Source organism: Nelusetta ayraudi, unplaced genomic scaffold (genome assembly GCF_046127955.1).
Source record: "Nelusetta ayraudi isolate G7.1 ecotype Tasmania unplaced genomic scaffold, CSIRO-AGI_Nayr_v1 ptg000083l, whole genome shotgun sequence".
In the NCBI taxonomy this organism is placed as follows: Eukaryota; Metazoa; Chordata; class Actinopteri; order Tetraodontiformes; family Monacanthidae; genus Nelusetta; species Nelusetta ayraudi.
The window spans coordinates 1,108,259-1,132,502 of NW_027466133.1; the positions used below are offsets into that span (position 1 = coordinate 1,108,259).

General features: G+C 46.5%; 2 protein-coding genes across 4 annotated transcripts; both read right to left on the reverse strand.

Moving 5' to 3' along the window:
- Positions 1-2,197: 2,197 nt before the first annotated feature.
- On the reverse strand, positions 2,198-17,206 carry ssh1b (slingshot protein phosphatase 1b). 2 transcript variants are annotated; one of them, XM_076045012.1, is made up of 15 exons: positions 16,656-17,206; positions 15,014-15,051; positions 12,090-12,190; positions 11,548-11,612; positions 11,322-11,443; positions 10,544-10,612; positions 10,049-10,114; positions 9,008-9,202; positions 8,104-8,197; positions 7,538-7,666; positions 7,401-7,447; positions 6,815-6,961; positions 6,134-6,334; positions 4,861-5,509; positions 2,198-4,144 (listed from the first exon to the last, which is right to left on the reverse strand). In XM_076045012.1, exons 1-15 carry the CDS (start codon positions 16,734-16,736, stop codon positions 3,680-3,682), a joined length of 2,469 nt encoding a protein of 822 aa, XP_075901127.1. In that variant the 5' UTR covers positions 16,737-17,206; the 3' UTR covers positions 2,198-3,679. The 2 variants fall into 2 exon arrangements, with proteins under 2 accessions (XP_075901127.1, XP_075901128.1); XM_076045013.1 differs by lacking the exons at positions 15,014-15,051; positions 16,656-17,206 and adding an exon at positions 13,186-13,859.
- A 184-nt stretch (positions 17,207-17,390) lies between these two features.
- On the reverse strand, positions 17,391-23,007 carry svopb (SV2 related protein b). Of its 2 annotated transcripts, XM_076045018.1 has the most exons (16): positions 22,759-22,996; positions 22,458-22,591; positions 21,539-21,624; positions 21,344-21,442; positions 21,199-21,270; positions 20,988-21,112; positions 20,305-20,368; positions 20,090-20,215; positions 19,840-19,968; positions 19,688-19,761; positions 19,407-19,483; positions 19,222-19,326; positions 18,714-18,825; positions 18,538-18,619; positions 18,360-18,449; positions 17,391-18,275 (listed from the first exon to the last, which is right to left on the reverse strand). In XM_076045018.1, the coding sequence occupies exons 1-16, from the start codon at positions 22,815-22,817 to the stop codon at positions 18,081-18,083; spliced, it is 1,629 nt and encodes a 542-aa protein (XP_075901133.1). In that variant the 5' UTR covers positions 22,818-22,996; the 3' UTR covers positions 17,391-18,080. The 2 variants fall into 2 exon arrangements, 1 of the variants encoding a protein (XP_075901133.1); XR_012928910.1 differs by lacking the exons at positions 17,391-18,275; positions 18,360-18,449 and adding an exon at positions 18,942-19,120 and having other exon boundaries at positions 18,583-18,619; positions 22,759-23,007.
- Between the last annotated feature and the right edge of the window lie 1,237 nt (positions 23,008-24,244).

Genomic DNA, 24,244 nt, shown 5'->3' on the forward strand with positions numbered 1-24,244 from the left:
TCAGTCACCTGCCCCCATGATGACAGGCTGACTTCATTTGACTAATTCAATAAGGCGGCTCTTGGATATGGCAAAAAAACAAACAGACAAGCCAGAGTCACACAGGAGAGGATTAGCACATTTCACATTGAGCAAACTTCAACCAAAGTCTTAGCGAGAAAAAAAAAAGAAACAGAGAATGAGCTTTATTATGCAGAGGAAGTTGTTTATTTCTGTGATAAACATCAGACTGGACATCATTTTAACAAAAAATGTAAAAAAAAAAGAAAAGTGCAGTCACAGATGAACATTGACAATGTACAGTACTGTAAAAAAAAAAAAGATAATCATAATAATGCCATAACAAAATCTTTCTCCTAGGGGGATTTTATTTTTCACGTTCCACTTTTTCTCAGCTGCTCTTAACCTTCCTTTTTGGGGACCCATGGACTTGTGCTGAATGGTGAAGCCGCTCCGTGATGTCCCTCGTGACTTCCACAGCGTCCTCCACGTCTGGCCCTCAAGTAAGATTGTCTGTTGTTCAAATGCCTTAATCAGATATCGGCCCAGTACTTTTTCTTTTAAATTAATTATAATTTCACTGTGGTACAATTACAAGAACTCAATTATCAGAACTGATGTCAGCACTCGGTCGCATAATCTGTTGTTTTGTATCATAACGACCGCATCCGCAAGCTGTAGAGAGAGAGAAAAAATATATATATGTATATATACACGCGCACACACACCAGTACATTTTAAACCAATAGTTCCAGTTTCCCAGTGGTGAAGGTTCTCACAGCCAGCTATCGAACCAACGCACAGCACAGCACAGCACAGCACAGCGCCACCTGTCCTTCAACTGTAGGAAACAAATGCAGCGTTACCGGAGGCCACCGATGAATAAATGGAAGTCCGTCAAGTGTGTGTACGTATGTCTTTGTGTGTGTTCTTTGCATACATCATGCGACGAGTTATACATGACAAGGAGTTGGCGGTGAGGGCAAAGCAGCGCTTCAAAAATGCCGAACCTTTAACGCACTCAAATGTTTTGCAACGCTTGCGATGCATTACAACAGAAAAAAAAGAGAGCGAGAGAGCCAAGGACGAGGTTAAGGCACTTAAACAGAAGCAAATGTAGCCGCAAAAAAGAGGTAATTTGAAGCTACAACCAGCAGCCACTTAGCTTAGCTTAGCACAACAAAATAGCTCAAGCGTTAGAATGAACAGTAGTCTTTCTTTGCCAAAAAAAGGCTTAAATTATGAATCACAGAGTGATTAAAACACACACACAAAATGCACTATGAGAAATTAACTGTTAGCAGCCATGCTAAACAAGGCTGACAACTTGTGCCGTTGCTTTTTGTTTTCGTCCCAACATGCCAAAATAATATATGAAAAAGGAATTGATTTCAGCTTTTTTATTGCACTTTAAAAAAAAAACAAAAACAAAACGTAGATTCTAATTATATATTTCGCGTCATTTTTACTTCTACTGACACTTGAGGGTGAATCAAGACGAATAAAGCCGAACCAGGTTCGTTAGATCTTGGCAAAGTCTTCTGTTCTGTTGGCTTTGCCTCTCTGTCGTGTTTCTATCATGGTGAGGCGTCAGCTGACTTGAGTTTCATTGCGTAACGCTGCAAATGTCCGCGTGAGGGCGAGTACAGAAACCTAATTACTTTCCAATTCAACTAGAGCAGCAAACTTGCAGCTCTCTGGCCGTGCTTGGAGGAGAGGAGAAGGAACACAGGATACGTTAAAAATCATCAACTTAACAACTCAACAAAAATCAAACTCAATAAATAATAATAATATTAATAATCATGTATAAATAACATTAAAAAAAAGGCCTACAAGGCCAAAAATAAAAGAGCGCCAGTCTTTCCCTCTGCACGTTTTTATCACTTTCTCTTCGGCAAACCAATATCTCAGTAAAAACACTCCCGGCTGCTACTGGTCGACTCAACAGGCCTTAGCGTCACCGTCCCGGCACACCCAGCGTGCCGAGGACGGTGCGAGAGCGCAAAACAACTGAGCAAAACAACAACAACAACAACGACGACGACGACGACGACAACGACAACTCTGTGGCACGCAGCGAAACAAAACAACAACACATGGCTCATTCAGGAAAACTAAATAAATAATAAATGGTGTCAGTAACACTGCGATGGCTGAGACGTCCTCTTTTTTTTTTTTTACGACTTTTATACGGTTAGAATAACTTAACCGAGATGATTTTTTTTTTTTTTTTTAGTTGAATTGTCAAATAAATCTGGAGGCTTATTGGTATTTTTGACACTAGAGACACTCACAAGCGCACGTCTACATTCTAGGCAGGCTACTTTTGCAAAGCGTGTTGTACTTTGAGTCTGTGCTCTGTGTTTCCACTCACCAGCCAGTTTTCTGGCCACGTGGACGACGGCGAAGAAAGCAAAAATTGTGCCAAAGTGACTCCATCAATAGTGTGACCTGTGCAGTTGGTTTTTTTCTTTAAGAAAAGGTAGTTTTGAGGGTTTTCTTTAAAAAAACAAAACAAAAACAAAAAAAAACAGGTGAAGGTGAAGTGTCAACAGATAAGGGATGGGCAGAATATAGGAGTTTTTTTTTCATATATATATATAAAATCATGACGGCGTATAACTGGACCTGACGACACAATATGGCTTTGGTTACATCGTATATTGAGATTTCAGCTTGTGACTTTTTTTCCATTCCTTTCGATTTCGCTTGTGAACGACAAAATTTAACGCTATGCTGGATGTGGTGTGTTGCCTTTTCCGATCGTCGCTGAGGCTAGAAAATATCGTCAGATGCCTACACTTACAGTGGGGAGCAGCAGTGAAGCGCAAAGGCACCGCTGCTATTCCTATCAGTTACGCATTTTTCTTGTGCATATGTGTCATTTTGCAAGGTCATGCGTGCGATAACGAGAGCGTAAGTGACGTGAACAGAGGAGGTCGGAGTGAGCCAACCGGCCGGGCCGCTGGGCGCCGGCCGTAGAACAGTCTTTCAGCAAAAAAAAAAAGAAAAAAAAAAGAAAGTGAACGAAACAGGCCCGAGGTTGCACCACGTATTCTCGCATCGCTATCAAAATAATTCCATTTTTTCTTCCTCCCTCCATGGGACGAACATGAGTGATGCGAAAGCAGCTGCAGCAGAGATATCAAGTGTGTGAAGGAACAGGAAGAATCAGTCGGCAGAGGTAAAAATGAGGAGATATGATGTGCAATCACATGGACTCCAATGCCAAAAAAATAAAAATAAATCCCACTTCCTCCTGTGAACACTGCTATTGAGTTGGCCTGGAGAACATACAGTACGCTGACAGAAGAGGCTTCCTACTGCCTTGGATGTGGCTGGCAGACCTGGTCGTTCGAGGTGTAATAGCAGCTCCTCTCCACTAGGTGGTGGAGGGGAGCGCCGCCTCTGTGATGAGGACCAAATCACTGCCGTCTCTGCTCATGGTCCAAAACTGTGATCTGGATCTCGCCGCCGATTGGCCAGCGGTGACAGGAAGTCGTGGCAGAGTGTCACAGCGCACCCGTGTGTTCAGAGCGCGACGGCACAGCTCGCAGCGGGACGTCAGCCTTCACAGTGTCCGGGGTGCGGGGAGGCGGAGCGGCGGCGGCGGCGGCGGCGGCGGCAGCTGCGAGTCTCCTCCTCTGTTGTTGGCTCCACACTGGCCTCGCTTGATTTAAGGCAGGGGTCCTGCAGGGAGCTGGCTCTCTGCTGCCCTCTGCTGCATCAGTTCCACACCGAATTCAATCTCCAGTCCGGGCGCTGCACCTTCCCGGAACGCCTGCTCGCCCGTGTCCTCCCCCTGCGGCTCGGCCGCGCCCTCCAGCGGCGTGTCCTCGCAGCTCATGGGCGACGCCAGTTTGGGGACGGAGGGGCCGCAGGTGTTGCAGCGGTACGGAGGGCCGCACGGCTGCACCAGGACGGGCGCCTGCAGGGAGTGCAGCAGCGGCGTGGAGGTGAAATTGGTGCCGGGCGGATCGATGCAGATGGTGGGGACGGTGCAGTGGCGCGACGGGTTAAGGCGATGAGAGCGGCCCCCTGCTGGACGGTCGCAGCGGCGCCCCTGAGGCAGACGCAGGCAGTCCTTGCAGGACTGGTAGGAGGGCTTGACTTTCAGAGGGTTGCCGGTGCTTCCGCTGTCCTGTGAGGACGAGGAGGAGGAAAAGGAAAAACTTTTTACTTGAAATGAATTCTGTGTATTTTGTGATAAAAAAAAAAGTTTTTCTAATGAACTACAGTACAAAATAATTTAAAGGTGAGAAAAAAGTGTGTCAAATTTGGCTTCATTTATGATTTTTATATTGATCAAAGCTTAACATACTGCCCATAGATAAGAAAAAAAGAAATTTGGTTTTCCTACCCTTAGAACCGTTCTCATATATATAAGAATATACACAGAGCAATAAGGGTCTCACTACATTTTAGCTGCCAACTTGTGTTAGCTGACAGTTCCCTTAAAATTTCAGGCGGGTTTCCTTAAAGCTCCTTAAAAATGTCACACATTGAACCTTTAACAGTATGAAAACAATAAAATAATTCACTTTTACTGTAAACAACTGTTACTAAGAATAAGTCACTGGTTTGTCTTTCGTCTAGAGTAGAAATTTCAACAAAAGAATCAATCTCAACACACACGGATCAATCCGATACCATAACTCACGAGATACTGTGGATATTTCAGCCCTACTGCTCAGACTAAAGGCACGGATGTGATTGGCTACTGGCAAAAGACAAGTGTTTGTTTAGCCGCAACAAAAGCAACGCGCACAAAGACACATGCGTGCAGAGACTGGGTTTGGGAGACGCTCCAGCAGGTGTCGCAGGTGAGCAGGACGTCTAACAGAGCAACAGACTCACGTCGAAGGCTGCAGGGCAGCTGCGCTTGGCGGCCAGCCGGTTGCTGTTGTTGGTGTTGAGGTTGGCCAAACCCAGCCGGCTCTCCTCCATGCTCTCGCCCTCCTCCTCCGCCGCCGCCGCTCTCTTCCCGTCCGAGCTGCCCGGCGTCTGGGCCAGCGCCGCCATCTCCGCCTCCTCCTTCTTGGCCTCCTCCTCGTCCTCCTCCTCCAGGGTGCTGAACTCCAGCCGCAGCCTCATGTCCTCCATGGGGTCCAGGCGGCCGCAGGTCTGTGCCGCCGTGCCCTCGCCGGGCAGCGCCAGGTGGGCCATGGGGAAGCCCTCATCCTCCAGCAGGGCGTCGCGCTCCACGTCCTCGATCTCGATGAAAACCCTCTCCATGCCCAGCAGCGGGGGGCCCCGCACCGGCGTGGAGGGCTCGCTGTCCAGCGCCGAGTCCGACAGGCGTCGGAAGTAGTAGTTGTAGTTGAGCGAGTCGAGCGGCTCCATCTCCAGGCCCATCCTGCAGGGCGACGCCCCGCAGCCCCCCCAGGCCTCCTCCTCCCGCAGCACTGGGGTCTCCTCGCCGCCGGTGCTGTGGCCCGACGCCTGCAGGTCGTCGGAACCCTCCTCGTCCGCCCCGGGTCTCCACAGCTTGTTGTGGCGATGTTTGCTGTCAGAGGAAGCACATTATTAGTATGGATAAAAGTGATTATAGATTATAGTTATTAGCTGTGTTTCCATTACAGTTTGCGCAAAATAAAAGCGATATTTCCAAAATTTCAACAAGGTACAGTTGCGATTTGCAGGCGTTTCCATTGTGAAGTGCATAAGCCGTAATTCTCGTCAAATCTCGGCCCGCAAGATTTATGAGAATTAAGTTTGCTTTTGTTTCCATATAGAGGTTTATCACAAAAGTGTTATTGTGTTGGGACGAAGGAGGAGACTGAATATTTTTTACAAGTAATCAAACAGAAAAATATGACAACCATTCTTGACAGCAAACAAACATAAACAAACAAAAGCAAACGTAATTCTCAAAAAATCTCGCGGGACGAAGTTTTAGGAGAATTACGGCTTATGAGCTTTGGACCAATCAAATGGAAACACCTGCAAATCGCAACTTTGTTCTTTGTCGAAATTTTAGAAATATTGCTTTCATTTTTGTGAAAAACTGTAATGGAAACGCAGCTACTGAGAAGACAATGATAAATAATACATCAGACAACAAAACAACCAGGCGCTGTGAGCCCTCGTCACCATGACAACCGCAGCACGGTGGCTCCTCCCACCTCACCTGGCGTCCAGGATTCCCTCGTACTCGGCCAGCTGCCTCATGAAGGCGGCGTTGGGCTGAGCGATGCTGCGCTTCTGCTTGACGTAGTTGTAGGCCTTCTCCAGCGGCCAGCCGTACTCCTTCATGGCGTAGGCGATGACGGTGGAGGCCGAGCGGCTCACCCCCATCTTGCAGTGCACCAGGCACTTGGAGTTGTTCTTCCTGTCGGAGGGACAAGAAGGCAGAGGGTCAGAAATCTCTCGGTTGCGGCTTTTATTTTCCCTCTCTCTTAATCACCGCTGAGGGAAATACGTCATGTGCGGTTGCCGACCGAATGGAGGAAAGATGCGACGGCGAGCAGAACGAGCGAGACAAACAATAATAATGCCTGAAAAGCTTCTACTAGCTGCAGCAGCTCAGTTTCGGTTGTCATTATTAAAAATTAATAATAGTAATAAAAATAGCATTTCAGATTTAATTTCACAGTGCACGGAGAGGAACAGCACCCCCTGCTGACTGTGATCAGAACAATAAATGAGTTGCCTGCCAGGCACCTTCTTGAAAAAAGCTCTATCAGGCCTGCAGGGGGTGCTGGTGCCATTCTCCCATGACAAGTCAACAACAACAACACCAAAAAAAGATTTTTTAAAACATCATTGCGAGGTATAAAAAGCTGCACGGCGCCCCCTCCAGGCCACTCACTTGGCTTTGACGATGAAGTTGTAGGTGTCGTTCCAGTGGGCCAGCAGGTCGGTGGCCTCCTCGTCGTACACGCGCACGTTGAGGTAGGAGAACATCCCTGGGAAGAAGTTGTCGATCTCCCTGGTGGCGTTCAGGATGTAGCCAACCCTGAAAGCCACGAGAAACAGCAGCGTGTCACCCCACCAGACACACCGCCCCCTTCTGGCCGCTGTATTAGCATCCGTGCAGGAGTAAAGCCGACTTAGTGTCTGATATGTGGATGTGCAGCACTGATTTAGTCCTCCATAATAAAATTAAAAAAAGTAGGGCCGGGACATTATCGCGTTAATTTGATCATTAATAAACGTTAAAAAAAAATGACAACGTAAAATAAATATTGTTTTATTTTATACTCGAGACAAAACAGAACATTTGCATGAGTGTCAGGCAATACGGATTATAGCAACGCACTGAGTGATGTCAGACAAGCCGAAGTCGGAGTTACCTGTGCTAACAACATGTCTCACCTACGATGGATGACAATGATAATTTTTTTAATCAAGTCCCACCACTGAAAATAAGCCAGAGTGTATGTTTGCTGTCTCACCCGCAGTCACGCAGCTCCTCCAGGTTGGAAGCGTTCCATTCGGAGCCCTACGGAGACGCAGACCCACAAAGTTATCTTGCTGCAAAATGACCGCTGGACCAATGAAGTTAACGCAGCGTGTTGAGTAAAACCCTCACCAGGTACACGTGGTCGAAGATGAGCGTGGCCTTGTCCATCTGGCCCAGGATCAGCAGCATCTCGTTGTCGATGAACTCCTTGTACTCCTTCAGGTTGCAGCTCATGTGCTGCTCCAGCTCGCTGCGGATCTGAGAGGGCACAGGGCAAAAATATGACTCGTCTTTTTGTGGAGACTGAAGGAAAGATGGAAATGTAACAATTTTCCAAGAAAACACTTCTACTCTGACAAAGGTGCCGTCAAACGGTCGACCTGCGCGCACCCATTGAAGAGAGACAAGATTATATAGTGACAAAAGGATAGAAACATAAAGGTCAGGTTAAAAAAAACAAAAAAAAAACAACGAATCAACAAATTAGAAAAGGAAAAATGCCAAAGCCACATTATTTAATTTCCTTGGCACAGGACTAAATCACCACTGCAAGGACAATGGGCAGGATATTTCTAGAATTTATAAAATAGTGAAATGGTTAAAGGGAGACTCAAAAGGCAAAATAGGTCCTCTGGGACTCTCGATGCAACTAGAAATCAATGAATTAAATCAGACGAAGGTTTTGCGAGACCTACTTCCTTGGAGGTGATGTTCTCCAGGTCCTGGAACGTCATGATGTTGCGCAGCTTGGCTTTGATCAGACACTCTGTTCTCTCCCGCTCCGTCGGCCTGCGCACAACGAGACAACACTGGTCAGCGCCGCGTCAAAAACTAAAACAAAACCAAACAAACAAAACAAAAAGGCAGATGAGCCGGCGCCAAAGCAACACGGAAGCGCAGCTTTTGACTGAGCACGTAGCGCTGCTGTGTTTGGCCACGTGAGCGATGGAGAGAAAAACAAACAAACCCCAAAACAAAACATTGGGGCCACATCAGTTCGACCCATGGATGTGTTATAAGAACTGGATACCGGACTGGTATCCAGTTATCCAGTGGCAATGTGGCAGCGCACCGATCTTTTCCCGAGTGGCCGCACAAGGTACCGCAGCAAAAAAATCCCATGGGCCCAAAAAGCATTTTTCTCATAGACCGCAATGCAAAAATAAAGGCCTTTAAGACAACTGTGACCTGAAACACGATTCATCGCAAATCTTTCTATTGTAGATTTTTCATTATGGATTTTTAGTCGTTTAAAAAAATAAATAAAGGCCAGAAAATCAGCAGAAAGAGTTTATTCCCAGCGTGACGTCACAACGTCGTACGTGCTTGCTGTGTCTCAGCTCGTTCTGATTGGCTGCGTCCTGACGTGTCTGTAAGTGACGTTCTCCAGAATGGTTCTGATTGGCCAAAGAGATCATGTGGGTTACAGAGACATGATGGGAAGTGTCACTACTGTGCATGCTCGATTGTCCCATCAATGTGGAAGTCAAAAACTTTTTCAGCGTATGTGCTGGGTGATCAACTTTATTGAAATGAATGGGACCCTGGGGTCTGTAAAAGGCAGCCAATCAGACAGGAAGTAGGTGGGAGGGGCCTCACCGGTCCACAAACATGGTGGGCGAGTCGGGCCTCGTGCTCTCCAGGTCGGTCATGGCGTTCCACTCGTTGACGCAGCTCTGCTCCGAGGTGACGCAGCTCTCGTAGAAGGCCATCCACGTGAGAGCGATGCCCCCTGGGAAGTAGTTGAAGCGGCGGGACACCTCGCATGCCTTGTGGAGGACCTGCAGGGCAGACCTGTGGAGGCAAGAAGCGTGTGAGACTTCTTGAGTTGTAATTCTAATTGGTGACCAGCAGGTGGGAAGGAGGCAAACAAAAAATTGTCCCTGAGCAGCCAGAAAATCATTAAGTAAAGGTACGGAAAAAGGATTAGCGCCATAAGAAAAGAAAAAAAGTTAAGATGACATTTTTTTTTTTTTAAGTTTCCAATTTGAGAATAAAGTAGAAATTTCGAGATTGAAGTTGAGGTTTCGAGAATAAAGTTGACGTAAAAAAGACGAAATTTAGTAATAAAATCAAAATTTTACAAAACTTGAAATGAAAACTCTTAAATAAAAATCTTCTTGTAATATTCTTTTTCTTTTCTTGTGGCTCTAAACCTCTTTCGTATAGATGTGCACAAAATGGAATATTTGGGTAAATTATAAATGAGTCCACATAAGACGCAAGTGCAACCACAGAGAAATAGAATCCTTCAAGAGCCAAACTACATTGCAGTATTGGTTGCCCCTTTTGATTTATTATGGAAAAAGGTTTGGCTTACAGGATGCCGAGGTGGATTGCATTTGATATATTGTAAGCCTTTAACATTTTTTTTTTAATTTTAAAAAAACAACACTTTATGTTGACAATGTAGTGAAAATTCTCCCATTGCCATGTTTTAGCCAGGACAAAATTATTGAAATTGGTTGTCATTAAAAAAGAAATAATGCTGCCATTGATCAAAACACCAGGACAAAAAACATCACACCGTTGCACTGACTCTTGTTGAGTGCAGCTGAACAGCGACGGTCAGCTGGCGGCTCGCCATAGCACGAGATCATGATGCATCAGCGGGTCAAGAGGCAGGCGGAGTTCACTCACCACATGGCCTGCACCGACACAGGCTTGAAGACGTGTGATCGCCCCGCTGTGGTCACGCTGAAGCCCCTGGTGAAGGGAGGAGAGAGGAGGTGGAAGAGGAAGAGGAGGAGGAGAAGAGGGGGAGAGGATCAGGTGAAGAGCAGGACGTAAACACAGGCCATGCTCGGCCTCACGCAGTGGAGCTATTCACCCGTGGAACATTCCTCTGGCACACATGGACAATGTTGACAGGTCAGCAAACAACGGCCCTCCTGGCACACAGGAGTTAAAAAAGAAAAAAAAAAAAAACCCATACCGTTCCCTGTTGTTTTTAATTTCTGCCACTGGGGGGCAGTAAGCGCGAAGGTAAAAAAAACCACAACCACACACAGCTCAGCTCCTGTGTTGACGTGACCAGAGTCTGAGCACCAGGAAGTCTTTTTACACGTTCATCATCAGTCGTGAGGCTAAAACTCGTGAGCTTCACGACCGGTGACGGGCGGAAAAGGAACTCACCCGTCTCCGTCCAAATGTATGTTGGTGTCGCTCCACAGCGGCAGCACCATCCCGATGGAGCACTCTTTACTGCATATCACAAGGACAATAGAGATTAAAAAAAAAAAAAATTATAATTAAAAACTCTCATTAACGTCAATCAAAATAATCAATGTAAATCCAACTGTTCATAAGATGTAATTATGTTGTTTTTTTCCTTTCTTACTCTATACATCTTTCATTTTATTTCCTTATAATTAATATAATTTTTCATCGGTTTGCACTGTACTGTGGCTGTAATTATGCAAGTTTCCCCAACTTGGGATTGAAAAAGGCATTGTATTCTGTTCTGTTCTATTCTATTCTATCAGGCAGAAGAACTTTATTGATATTGTCCCCAATGCAGAAAGGCACACAATCCGTCAATGCATGCTTGGATTTGTGTATCAAAGTCAAATAATTAATAAACAAATTAACAAATAAATAATAATTAAATAATGTCATAAAAAGCTGTATAATTCAACGGACATGGAATAAGAGCCTAATAAAATGATTATTATTCTAAGCAGCGATAAAGTAGTAAATCTTTATGCATGATAATGCACATAATGATTTTTTTTTTTTTTACTGTGACACACAATTGCAGCCACCTATAGAATCAAGGTCAGTAAGTCCAGTCACCAATGAAACTATTGTGCCAAGCACAAACATAAATAATATAGCTACAACAATTAGAATTACACACAAAATCCAAACAAGTCGAGTCACTAGTGAGAATAAGACTGAGCCAGATGATCACCTGTCTTTGTCGGTGAAGTCCATCCCCAGCACAATGTTCTCCTCCGTGTCCTGGTGGCCGCTGGTGTAGACCACCACCATGTAGCGAACTCGCTCCGACCAGCCGCTCTCCAACCGCACCGCCTGCAGGGGGCAGGGTGAGGGCAACAATTTGTATCCTCATAAGTTAAGTTTTGTTCTGTCCAAAAGTTTTGGGGGTTTTGGTTGCAAAAGGTTTCCGCACTGACCAGCTTGATGCGATCTTCAGAGCGGAGGATTTTGAACATGATCTGCAGGTGCTGCGGTAGGTCACCTGGTGGGGAGAGAGAGAGAGAGAGAGAGAGAGTCTGAATTCTGAATTCAGTTTAAGAAAAAAAGCACCTATAAAGAAGCTCTCGGAATTCGGGGGCTGTCGGGGGCGCCGCAACTCACTGAAACCCACATGATCTATTTGGCCAATCAGAACCATTCTGGAGAACGTCACTTACAGACACGTCAGGACGCAGCCAATCAGAACGAGCTGAGACACAGCAGCACGTACTGGGAATAAACTCTTTTCTGCTGATTTTCTGGCACGACTAAAAGACCATAATGAAAAATCTACAATAGAGAGATTTGCGCTGAATCATGTTTAATTTTGCATTGCGGTCTATAGAAAAAATGCTTTTTGGGCCCATGGGATTTTTCTGCTACAGTACCTCGAGTGGCCACTGGGAAAGAAATCGGCGCGCTGCCATATTGCCAGTCCGGTATCCAGTTCTTACAATACATCCATGGTGTGTACCCTCACCTGCATTTTTGTGGTGCGTTGGGGTCTTTGGCCCCTGTGTGGCGCCGCCCTGCTGGAGAAAGAGGGCTGCCCCTTTAACCATGAAGAAGCTCTCGCTGAGGCTGGGGGTGGGGGGGGGTAGAGGTGAAAGGTCAAATCAGTCAGAAAAGGCATCGAGGGGAATTCTTCAAATGAAAAAATAAATCAACGTAGTAGCCGAGTTGTTATAAAATCCACCCAAAAGGGAGGCGTCTCTCTGGTCACTTCACAGTCCCGACTCTTGCAGCTCTGTGTCTGCACGTGCCTGACGAACGGGGGCCGACGGCAGGCCAATCAGAAAACGCACAACTTCCTCAGTCATGACTCGGCTCGGGGAGGATGCGTCAGCATCTTTTGGCTGGTGCGGCGCACAGTGCAGCGCTTTGTTGAGGACGCTTTGGCTGCACCGAGCGGCACAGACACACACACAGACACACACACACACACACACTGGTATGACGAGGTGGGAGCATCAAACATCCTTTTGTCTCCGCCGCTTGGTCACATTGTTGCCTCTCAGATTTATGTTTGTTCATGGCTGATGCAAAAAATGAGAAAGACGCCAGAGCGACTTTTAAAAAAGCAACGTCAGAGTCTCGTTGAGAAGATTCTTTGATTGGAAAATGTGATTTCAGCCTTTCATGTGCTATCGTTGTCCGATTTCCAAGTCTTTTTTCCAGGAGGGACACTAATCCCGCTAGATCTCCAGAAAACAGCTTATTTAGCCCCCTGTTTACATCCCACTGCAAAAAAAAGAGCTGCTAAAACGACACTTTGAGACACTTTGCGGCACCTTCCAAACTTTTGCAAGTGGTAAAAAAAAACAAAACGAGGTGGTCCCAAATGGGGGGAGCCAACACCTCACTAATTTTGAAGAGGCACTAGGGCCCTTTGTGACATCACAAGGACTTGTATTCCAGAACTCTGTGAGTTAAAAGAAGAAAAACGGTGGATTTCTCAGCTCTCGGTGGGGGAGTTCAGAGAGAGGACAGAGACGCAGAAAGCGTATATGTGGGAGCTTTTAAGTGCGGCCGCTCATCATTCCTCTCCAACCTGGACCATCTCTTCATCCACTTACATGCGGCAGATCTCCCTCCCAGTCAGCGCTGCAAAGGCAGCTCCCTGCGCCGGCTTCACAACCAGATGCATCCTGGACGCCGTCGACAACGAGCTCCTCGCCAGCCAATCAAAAACCTCCGGCCGTGGTCCAGCCGCTCAGACTTCTCTTCCTCATCATCAAGGTTGGTTCCGCCGGTTCCTCCCGGCTCTTCTTCTTCTTCTTCTTCTTCTTCGACGACTCTTCCTCACTGCTCTGGCAGGTCTCGGCTCCGTTGCGGCGACCGGCTGCTTGACCACAATGCCGTCTTTCATGCGAGCGGCGGCGGTGGGCGGTGAAAACGCTAAGTTGGCGCTAAATCTCAAAGTCTGACACGCGGAGTGAGAGAGAGAGAGAGAGAGAAAGAGAGAGAGAGAGAGAGAGCGAGAGAGAGAGCGAGAGAGACGGCACCAGCCGAGCAGCGGGGGAGGAGCCTGGGGCGTCAACGTTGGTTTGATTAGATGCTCCACACATGAGAGGAGTCTGACTAAGATGCGCACACACACACACTCACACACACTCACACTCACGCTGAGCACAAGGGGAGAGTCTGTGTCTGAGCTCCGCTGACACAAATTGTGACTATATTTTTTCTTCTGGTGACGTCAAGGCAGATTAAAGGAAAGCTGAGCGGCGACAAAATGGTTTTGCGCCGACTCTCTCTCTCTCTCCCTCTCTCTCTCTTACGCAATGTGGCGAGCAAGAGCGAACACGGCGGCCGGAGAGGGAGGAGTGACGAGGCCCAAACGGCGGGGCGGCGAGGAGCAGCTGTTCTGCAGCAGCACATCTGAACAAACCGCCGCAACGCCTCGCCGACAGCCTGACTCACCACTAGCCGTCGCTACGGACCGTGTGCGTGCATTGTGCGTGTGTGTGTGTGCGTGCGTGCGTGTGTTTGTCAGCGACAGCCGTCACGTCTCAAGGTCTAAACAACACGGCTCATCTCATCGTTGTCCTTTGAAGGATCGGCACGATTTTTCTCCCCAGCGCACAGATGCAAGGTGACGCTGCGTGGGGCGGCTGTCGTCGCTAGCCTAGCGGAGGCTCGCCGAAGCGCTTTGGCTTTTGCAAAGCACGTGTTCTGTTTGCATCGAGCGATGTGCAATAAGGCATGCGTGCATTTCATTACACACCTCCGTCTTTGTGCAGTTGGGAATGTGCAGTAACAGCAGCACTTTATGTCTTCCTGAATGCACTTTAGCACTTTTACATGTCTGATCCCTCTGCTTGAATTGGGGTCCGCAGGGTTGCGTCAACTTACAATATTTGATTTTTTTTTTTTTTTATTGTACTGTAGTTGAATAGTGGAATATTATGTCATATATTGTATGGTGTATTTCTATTGATCTACAGGGGGGATTACCAACGCAAATTAGCTTGATGCTAGAACTGGGTACATTGTAAAAATGTCCATTAATGAACGTTGTCCCTCTGAGAGGTATCAGTGGCCTCTGGTGACATCACAAAGAGGGTCTTTTTTGAAAACCGGAGCAAACGAGAGATGTCATGGATGGACCGTTCTCCTTTCTGGAGACGCATGTTGTCATAAAACACGGGCAAAGCAGGTTTTGGCGACGGTGCTCTAACCGTGGCGACAAAATCATTGTCTTGAGTTAAAAAACGCAAAAAAAGCTGCCGTGACTCGTGAAACGCGGCAGTAGAACTGACTGGCTGCAGTGAGCACACATGTATATAGTCCGGGGTTTAAAAAAGAAACATGAAACATAACATGTTTTAACCCACAACAGAGTTAAAAATAAATAAATAAATAAATACACAATGCCCCCCCAAAAAAGAGAAGAAGTCCTACCTCTGGTTGTTTTTCCTGTCATCGTCGCTTCCGAAATCCTGTGAAGCAGAAACAGAGAACAATAAAGTGACTAAATGCACTTTCTGTCCGGTACATAAAAAAAAAACACTGTGACAGAGTTACAGACACAAACATACTCTTTTTAGATTAGTCTGGGCAACATCAGTGTGACTCTTTCGATTCGATTTGTTCACAATTTTTTTTCCAAGATCTTATAAATCTCTGATCATTAAAACAATCCTCCCCCCTTTTGCAGTTTTTGTTATCACAACCTCATGAGCAATGTTTATGTAACTCTTGTATGTAGCTCTTAATTAATTATTGCCCTTTTTCCTGATTATTTTTGGTCTATTATTTTTGTAATTTATGTGGTGTAAATAAGTATAATGTAATTAGGAGTGTAGATTTACCCTCCGTCTGCACCTTTGCCGTACAGGCTCCTTTGTAATGTGTTTTTATTAGACTAACTGTGTTTCGTACACTGACTCTGGGAAACGCACAAGAATTCTAATGTACCTGTTTTAACCGTTTTTTAACTTATACAAATGGCAATAAATCTCTAATCTATTCTAAAATCTCACTCTGAAAGTGCACAATTTAATTCTTAGAAATCACAATCATTGCACCAAAAAAAAGACAAAAAAAAAAAAGCTCAAGTAGTAGCTTTTTTTCCCTTCTTCTCAGAACATGTTGTAAGCCAGCTGACTCCTCATCCGCATGTTTTTTCTCTCGTCTTCTTTCCTTTGCCAGTCAGCCTGCTCCGGAGCACATAATCCACATTGCTAAAACTATAAAAGTGGAGCACAAACCCCCATGTTTTGATTTCAACAGGATTCCTAATCTGGCCGTGCTCTATATTCTCAGTTTGTGGCTATCCCCCCCCCCTTCATCTTAGAGTAAGAAGCCTGCGTCCTCATCGTGACCCACATCATCATCATGCGTTTCCCCAAGATTTCTGCAACACACTGGGTCAAACTCTGGCATCATTCTCTGCCAATATGACGTCATTCCCCTTCAAATTCTTACAGGGAAGAAGAAAAAAAAAATATATATATATATACAGTATATACAATCCAACTACAAAAGGGGTGGGGGATCAACCTGAGAGTGCACACCAGCAAATGTTATTGCAGCAGCAAAATGAGCACTTTGTTCAAGCTGTTAAATCCAGCGCGCGCGCACACACACACACACACACACACACACACACACACACACACACACACACACACACACACACACACACACACACACACACACACGGGATTTTGTTTACAAATCCGCTGCCACAGTGGCGACAAACAAGTCTGGTGCAGCAGACAATGCAGCAATAATATCCGGCTGTAACACACACACACACACACACACACACACACACACACACACACACACACACACACACACACACACACACACACACACAGTGGGGTGACACAAGTCTTGTTTCGTCGGCGTCCGTGGAAATGTCACTGTCACTCCCAACGCGTGCAATCACTGCTGTTTTGCTAGCTTTCCCGCATGCTCACACGCGCACACATACACGGACGCGGACAAAGAGCGGGCACGGGCACGGGCTCCCCCCAACCCTCCCCTCCTTCCCCGTCCCACCCGTCCCCCCCCCCCCCGCGTCACCCTAACCTACCTCCCCCGCGCTGCTGTTGGCCGTGCTGGCCGAGGATGCTGCACTCGGGGTGGGAGAGCGCTGCAGAGTGACCAGGGCCATGGTGCAGCCCTGGGAAGGGAGGGGTATGGAGGGAGGGAGAGAAGGAGGGAAGGAGGGAGGATGTAGAGAAGATGCGTCGCCGAGATTCTCTCTGTCACCGGGGAGAAAATGCCGAGTCAGACTCCCATCCAGCAGCAGCAGCGGCGGCGGCGGCAGCAGCAGCAGCAGCTCCAGCACCTCCACCACCACCACCACCACCACCACCACCTGGCTCCCTGTCGTCGCCGCTCCTCCCGTAGCGGAGCCCTCATGGGCGGGTGGTCGCTGGGTGTATCCGCCGGGCGAGCGGCGCCAGTAGCCGGGAGTTCATCGCTTGGCGCTCCAGACAAACAAAAACACGGTGCGGGCTTTCGCGAGCGCGGGGCACGAATGACACGCAGCCTCGCAGGGCGCCGCTGATTGGCTGGCCTAGTTCGCGTGCGCGCTCTCATTGGGCCAATGTTGTCAAGGTAACTGGCCAGACTAGGAACTCCCAGGAACACGTCTCGAAGAAATAGTCGCTGTGCATGTGATCGCGGACGCCGACCAATCAAAGAAGCAAATAATAATAATAATAATAATAATAATAATAATAATAATAATAATAATAATAACAATAATAATAATAATAATAATAATAATAATAATAATAATAATGAGTTTGAATGAAGTGATTTATTATCTTGTAGCAATATAATTTTATACAATAACAACAGCAACGAAAATGAATAATATTACAGTATACACAGGTCTTATGTTATAAAATAAATAATAACGCCAGGAATTATTTATTAAATTTTTATGTTCAATTATTAAATGTGAATATACTTAGAATTTAATGCATTTATTGCTCTGTTCATGGCAAAAATATTAAAAGTTCTCTGAAATCCCCCCACAGTGATGGAGATGCCACAGAATTGTCCGTATTTATAGCCGCTGACATCTTGTCAATTTCATAATGTTGTAATGAAATTGCAGCCAAATTGATATGTTGAAAATACTGACTTGCCCTCAACCGGTGCAGCTACACTCCATGCAACACCTCATTCTTATTCGTGGTGAGTGGAACAGAGTCTCCAGGGCTGAGGTGTGAGACACGCAGCTCTGACCAGAGGAATTTCGCGAATGTCCCTCTGTAGCATCTCATTAGTCGGACTCCGGGGTAAACAAACCAGTCCGGGCACAAGTGTGTTTCCGCTCTCACGGAAAGTAGGTCTGCCCTCAATTATAACCCTATGCCTGTAATGAGTTTGTCTTCTGTTGTCCTTCAGTCACCGTGCTTCCTGCGATCCAACCCCAACCCCTCCCGTTGCAGACACACGCTTCCGCTTATGCAACTCCTGCAGTTCGATCCAGCCCCGGTTCCTAAGAGACAGCTGAGCCACTGTGCGATTGGCCTGCCGTAGTGGTGGACACCTCAGCTGCATCCTGGTCAACGTTCGATTCGTGCAGACGCCTGCCCATCGTCTCCGTGGGAAGCATCAGACAGGTGATGCCCGCCAGCAGTGAGCAGCCACAGTATATGGACAGAGTCAAATACACAGAGGCCCTGAGCATCACCTAAAACCAAGACAGGATGGAGGAAGATTAAATGTACAGGAGTCTGATGTCAGACTGCTGTCAAAGTGCTTAACTTCTTCGCACCTGCGACACAAACGGAGTAATCAGGGAACCGATCCTGGCCATCGCACTGCAAGTTCCCATGGCTAAGGCCCTGTTTTGTGTCGGAAAAACCTATTGGGCAGGAAGAAGGGGGACTTTGTCAAGCGTAAAGAATCCAAGAAGGACATGTCCACCTTCAAAAGGTAAAATATTGACGTACCTCAGGCGTATACACAAAAGTCACCTGGAACCCTGCAGCAATGAAGGCTCTGGCGATGAAGATGACGATAGTGAGGGCCGTCCTGTGTGAACACAAGGGCAGTCAGACAAAATCCCAGTTGCAGATCTTGTCACTGTTTCCATATAACAACAGGCCACCGGGGGAGCCAAACTCACCTGTCGATGCAGGCGTACAGTGGCAAGATAAACAGGGACAATATGAAGAAGCACAGTGCCATGCTCTTCTTTCTGCCAATGCGTTCAACGCCCAGGATGACAATCAAGAGCCCTGCGGCAAACACGCAAAAGCAACTGTGTCAAACAGACAAAGTGTCTCTGAGGTTCAGAGCCTGCGGGAGAGGTGACGAACACAAGCTCGTATCAACAAGACTGATCAGGCCCAACCTGCACTGAGTCAACAAGGATGCAGTGGTCACACAACAGGACCTTCACTGCTACGTGCCCAGTGACAAGTGATGAAATAGGTGCATAATAACTGCAGACGGATTTCTTGTCCTTCTCTACGTATCCAATAAAACCGAGGCCTAAAACTAGACTGTCCTGGTCCAGTCTGGGTGCTGATGCTGCGTGCAATACCGCAAAAAAGGAAGAAACACAACTCGCGATTCAGCAGCGACAGTCGCACAAGATGAGCATGAGAAAGCACCGAGTGGGCGCATGTCACCTGGGAATTCCGCCAGCGACGTCCACAGAAGGTCTCTGTAGTCGGAGGATGTCAAGTATTTGCATTCCAGGCTGCAGCTCGGCTCGATCTTGGCGGCATCGGCCGCTATGAGACGGGCAGGAGGGACAGCTTTTGGTTTTCCCTTCTCTGTATTACTTTTTTGTTTAAAATGGCCAAATACTCACAGCCGCAGGAATCCCGGGCTTGGAAGAGCTCCGTCGTTAGCAGGACAACGCCATAGTACGAGAAGGCGTTGGCAAACCTTGGGGCGAAAGGAGTGCGGTCGCGTCCAAAGTCAATTTCAGTCTGCGCTTGGACAAGCAGAGGTGCCACAATAGCACAGCAAACAGCTTACACTCATCAAACGGTGGCTTTCTACTAGGGCATTATTTTTTTACTCTTATTAATTTTTTTTTACTAGGGCTTTTATTTTTTTTAAACAATAGAAAAGTCAGTGATCACAAACCAAATGAAACACAAAGGCACGGTGGTCCTCCACTGCTGGGAGACGAAGAGGTCTTTGAATTGTCCATGGCTGTTCTGTTGGAGCAAGTGGCCACCGTCAGCACTCAAACACCTGACCAGGAGCTGTGTCTCCGCCTTCTGCAGCGAGCTTACCTGTTTGAAAATGCTAATCCTCCCCTGAGGCACCGGTTTGTTGTTCACCTTGGCGATGTTTGCTACGGTCATCATGGCCTTCTCTGTCTGTCCCGTCAGAATGTTGAAGCGAGGACTTTCAGGAAGCCACTTTGTGTGAATGGCACAAAAAAACAAAACTAAACGGATTGAAAAAAAAGCTTCGACTTTGAACTCTTCGCCTAAAAAGAAGGATGGTCCAAATCAAAACCAAAGCAAAAAATACACTCACATAGCAGCAGATAATGAATATTGCCACTGGTATGGTGGACAGGCCCAGCAGCCACCTCCAGCCCAGTAGCGGCATGATCCACAGTGCCAGCAGGACCTCGAAAACGGTGCCAATGGACCAGAACACCTGATGCAACACAATGACAGACCTGGGCATCAATGCCAGTGCGCAGCAATAGAAGACATGGGGGCGATAAGACATGAGCCGCAGCATACCGCCATCATCATGATGCAGTAGCCTCTTCCTTTGACTGGCAGGAACTCGGAATACAGTGTCACCCTAAAATAAAAAGAATGGAGATGAGAAAGAGAGAGAGAGAGAGAGAACGAGAGAAAGAGAGACATTACAAATCACATATCACTTTTCAAGTCTGAATTCTTTTTTATTTATTATACCGGGGCATCAGTTCCTCATCAAAAGTCGAATAATGAGAGGGAGGAAAGGCTCTTCTTAATTCCAGATGCTATCATTGATCAAGTCAATCAGAAGTCTCCTCTTGTTACCAACTCACTCAATTGGCAGGTGAAAAAAAAGATTCTGTTAAACTCAGTGAATTCGACCGACAGAGGGACTATCCAATCACCTTTTAAGTCCCTTTAAAAGGTTCCTCCTGCTGGTATCCTTTTTCTTCAATTTAAATTCAAGCCATGCATTTCATATTGCACCTTTAAAAAAAACACTCTGCCTTGGTGGCCTTAACGTAGGTGAAAAGAAACAAGAGATAAATTAGGGTAGTGAGGAAAAAAACGTAAAACATTATTAGATTAAAATAATATCTACAAGAAAGAACTAATAATAATAATAATACAGCCTAAAAACACATACAAAGGGGGAAAAACTCATCTGGAATCTCCACTTCATAATTTGTCGATTAAGTCAATGTTGGCTGCAAACTCACGCCTGTGGGGCTCCTGCGAGGCCGACGCCCACCATGGCCCGCAGGAACAGGAACCAGATGTACACTGGGGCAAAGGTACTCAGCAGCCCAAAGTACAAAGTCCAGGCCATGGACATCATCAGACCCTGAATCAAAGCCCACAGTCAGGACGTGGAACAGACGAGGCACCGAGTCACGCAGTAAAATCACGGAGGGGCGGGCGAGAACTCACAAGCCTTCTGCCATATTTGTCAGCCAGGTTCCCCCACACGGGGGCGCCGACGCACATCCCGGCAAACACCACCTGGGGGAAACGCCAAAGAATTTTAGCTTGTGGCTTGGTGAGAGGAGCCTGCGATGCTCAGTTATTAACCTACCGATGTGACCAGGGCCACCTGGTAGCCCGGCAGCCTCCACTCGCAGTGCAGCTGCGGCGCCAAGATGCTGAGGATCATCATCTCCATGGCGTCTCCGACCTGCTCCCAAGAGAGTCCCGGCCGCCGCGTGAGGAAACATGCCTCCTGCCCATTTGGACAATTCATAAACCTTTTATTTGTGTGTGTGGTTCTCACCCAGGCCATCCCGGCGATGAACGAGATCCTCCATTGGAACTTTCCGAAGCCGATGAGTTCCAGGGCATCGTCCACCGTGAAGGTGTCTGAAATGGATACCAGGAGGACAGAGAATGGATGCCGGGCCTCTAATAGGGCCAATTACTGTTTGAGAGGTCACTCATCGACAAAAGACAGTGAGGCCTTCCTAGATTAATGGATGGTGGTTTAGCTTTTTGCATTAACACTTTGAGTACCGGAGAGTAGGATTGCCAGCGGGAAAACGGGTCCCACCAGTCCGTACATAAGTCGGTTCATCCGTCCACTGGGGGGTTTTATCGCCTATTTTAGATTCTTGCAGCGAAATAGGGCAAAGTGGAAAAGAGTTGCTTTTTTTATGGGTGACTCAGACCCAGAATTCAGGACGATTTTGTTTTTATCTCAGTTTGGTTGGCAACCCTACCTACCTAGTACCTAGTGTTGGCCTCACACTGAAGATAAAGGCATATAAGGCCAAATGAAGACTGAAAAAACTCCTTGTGACCGGATGAACAGAATGAGGCAGGGCTTCACATTGGGTGAACTGAATCAACTGACACTCATGTTGCTCGCCGTCGCTTGCTAGCTTGTGGGTTTATTCTCGCGGTAACGTATCAAGTGACCACTCATGTCAAGAGTTGAGCGTTAGATGGACGTAACGGAGAGAATCCGGTAATTTTTCAAAATAAAATTGCTCAGATAATGAATGACACCAAGTACAAAATACTGATACTAGCTGATTGAGTGATTCACATGTGTTAACAAAGATGGACGCCACCTTTTCGCAGACAAAAGAAAGAGAAACAAAGCAGATGAGCGTGAACTGCGTCGGGTTGCTGTGCCGTGCAGACAGAAGCAGAAGTGCTGACAGGTGAAACAGGTGAGCCGCTGCCCTGCTAACCTTCGGAGCTGTTGTGCCTGGGGCCGGCTGCAGACTTCCTCTTCTCCGAGTCCAGTCTGGTCGCGGTAATGGTGCAGATCTCGCTGTCTGTGACCTGGTCTTCATCCGTCTGACCCCTGAGATCTTCCTGGATGCTACACAAGACCATGGACAAGAGATTTTCAGCAGCTATGAGCACAGAGGACTTTTCAACAAGGGGCTACAGACACACTCGTGAAGAAATAATCAAGAAAATGGAATGAATTAAACAGTCAGCAGTCAATTTCTTTTTTTAAGTTAAATTTAATTTGATTTTCTTTACCTTGTTTCATGATTTCTCCAGCGCTTGTAAGAGATATCTGACTTGTCTCGGTTGTACATGATAGCAGTCCAGTCAAAAAAACAAAAACAAAAGTTCTCTCCCGGCTCTCAAACCGGCTGGTGCACTTTAGGTGTCAGTGAGCGACGCCTACTATGAACACACACACACACACACACACACACACACACACACACACACACACACACACACACACACACACAAACACACACACAGGCTCCTTTCCCTGGGAGGAGCGAGGGGTGGAGTCAGAACAGTGAAACAAATGGCAGAGTCACATGACTGAGTAAACACACCTGCGCTTAAATGCCACATACAATGTGTGAACTCAAATATTTTGAGCCGTATCATGTGATAAAACAAACACGGTTCACTGCCTCGGAGTGTTTTTACTCTCAAACATTTCCCTTCCCCCCACAAGCTCTGCCCACAGAAGACCAACACACGTGCTAACCTGCACCTTCAACATTATTTTGATGTTTGATTTCAAATGAAGTAATAAAAATAAAGGAATAGGTTTCTTTTCTATTCTATAATTCAGAGAACAACTACACTAACTACAAAGATGTGTGCTAATTCTCTGATTTTCTGCTCATGTTTTCAAAGAGCTTTGAAGGATGTAAAACTTTAAAAATCCAAAGATCTTATATTTTTGGGTAGAACATCCCTTTAATTGTGCGTGACAAAGCTTTTACTTGACGTTCAAAAAGCCACTCTGAAAGTGTTCAGACTTACACGGTTCTTGGTTTGTGGCTTGTTTGGCTTTTTACAAAGTCTTGAGCCATCAGGGCCAATGTCCCAAAGTTTTGATAGCTTTGTATTCAATGTCAAACACATACCTGAAATAGATCACGTGAAATACAATGGCGATACAGCTTAAACCTGCACATTGTTCATGCAGGAGTATGTCCTCATCACGGAGGCTTGTCCGCATGAAGGTCGTGGTCTCCTGCAGCCCTAGAATTAAAAGCTGGAGAGGAGCAGGACATGCTGAGGCTGCTGCATTCTGGGACGCCCATAAATACAGATCGCAGCCGACTCACAGCCAAGAGCGGCGGAACCACTTCAGAGTGCTGCAACATGGACCCTGAGGTAAGATTTCCAACGTACCTTTTACCTTTTTATTTTTATTTCTCCAGGTTTTGAACCTGCAGGTGGAACTCCGGGGTTTCATTCAGCAGTTAAAGAAATAAAGAATAAGTCTGAACGTTAAGTTGCTCTGGACTGATCATCCCTGCCAAAATGCATCTACATAATTGAGACATTAAGGGCAACAACAGGCTAAAAAGTGTTTTTTTCCTTCCAGAAGTGAAAACAAAACAAAATTTGACCAACTCATGTCTTTTTTCAAAGGAAGACACAATTACTATTTGCAATGCAATAAAATTTATTATAGTGAACAAATTGAAAAACAATGTTGAGATTTTACACACACACACACACACACACACACACACACACACACATA

What these genes read in the sequence shown, in the direction of transcription:
- ssh1b (XM_076045012.1), bottom strand. Translation starts at nt 16,736, where the DNA reads ATGGCCCTGGTCACTCTGCAGCGCTCTCCCACCCCGAGTGCAGCATCC. An exon ending in GACAGGAAAAACAACCAGAG is followed by an intron (nt 12,191 to 15,013) that starts GTAGGACTTCTT and finishes CCCCACCCCCAG; the next exon opens with CCTCAGCGAGAGCTTCTTCA. An exon ending in AGAACATCACCTCCAAGGAA is followed by an intron (nt 7,667 to 8,103) that starts GTAGGTCTCGCA and finishes GTGCCCTCTCAG; the next exon opens with ATCCGCAGCGAGCTGGAGCA.
- svopb (XM_076045018.1), bottom strand. Translation starts at nt 22,817, where the DNA reads ATGTACAACCGAGACAAGTCAGATATCTCTTACAAGCGCTGGAGAAAT. An exon ending in AGGTGGCCCTGGTCACATCG is followed by an intron (nt 21,271 to 21,343) that starts GTAGGTTAATAA and finishes CGTTTCCCCCAG; the next exon opens with GTGGTGTTTGCCGGGATGTG. An exon ending in CTGTACGCCTGCATCGACAG is followed by an intron (nt 18,620 to 18,713) that starts GTGAGTTTGGCT and finishes GTGTTCACACAG; the next exon opens with GACGGCCCTCACTATCGTCA.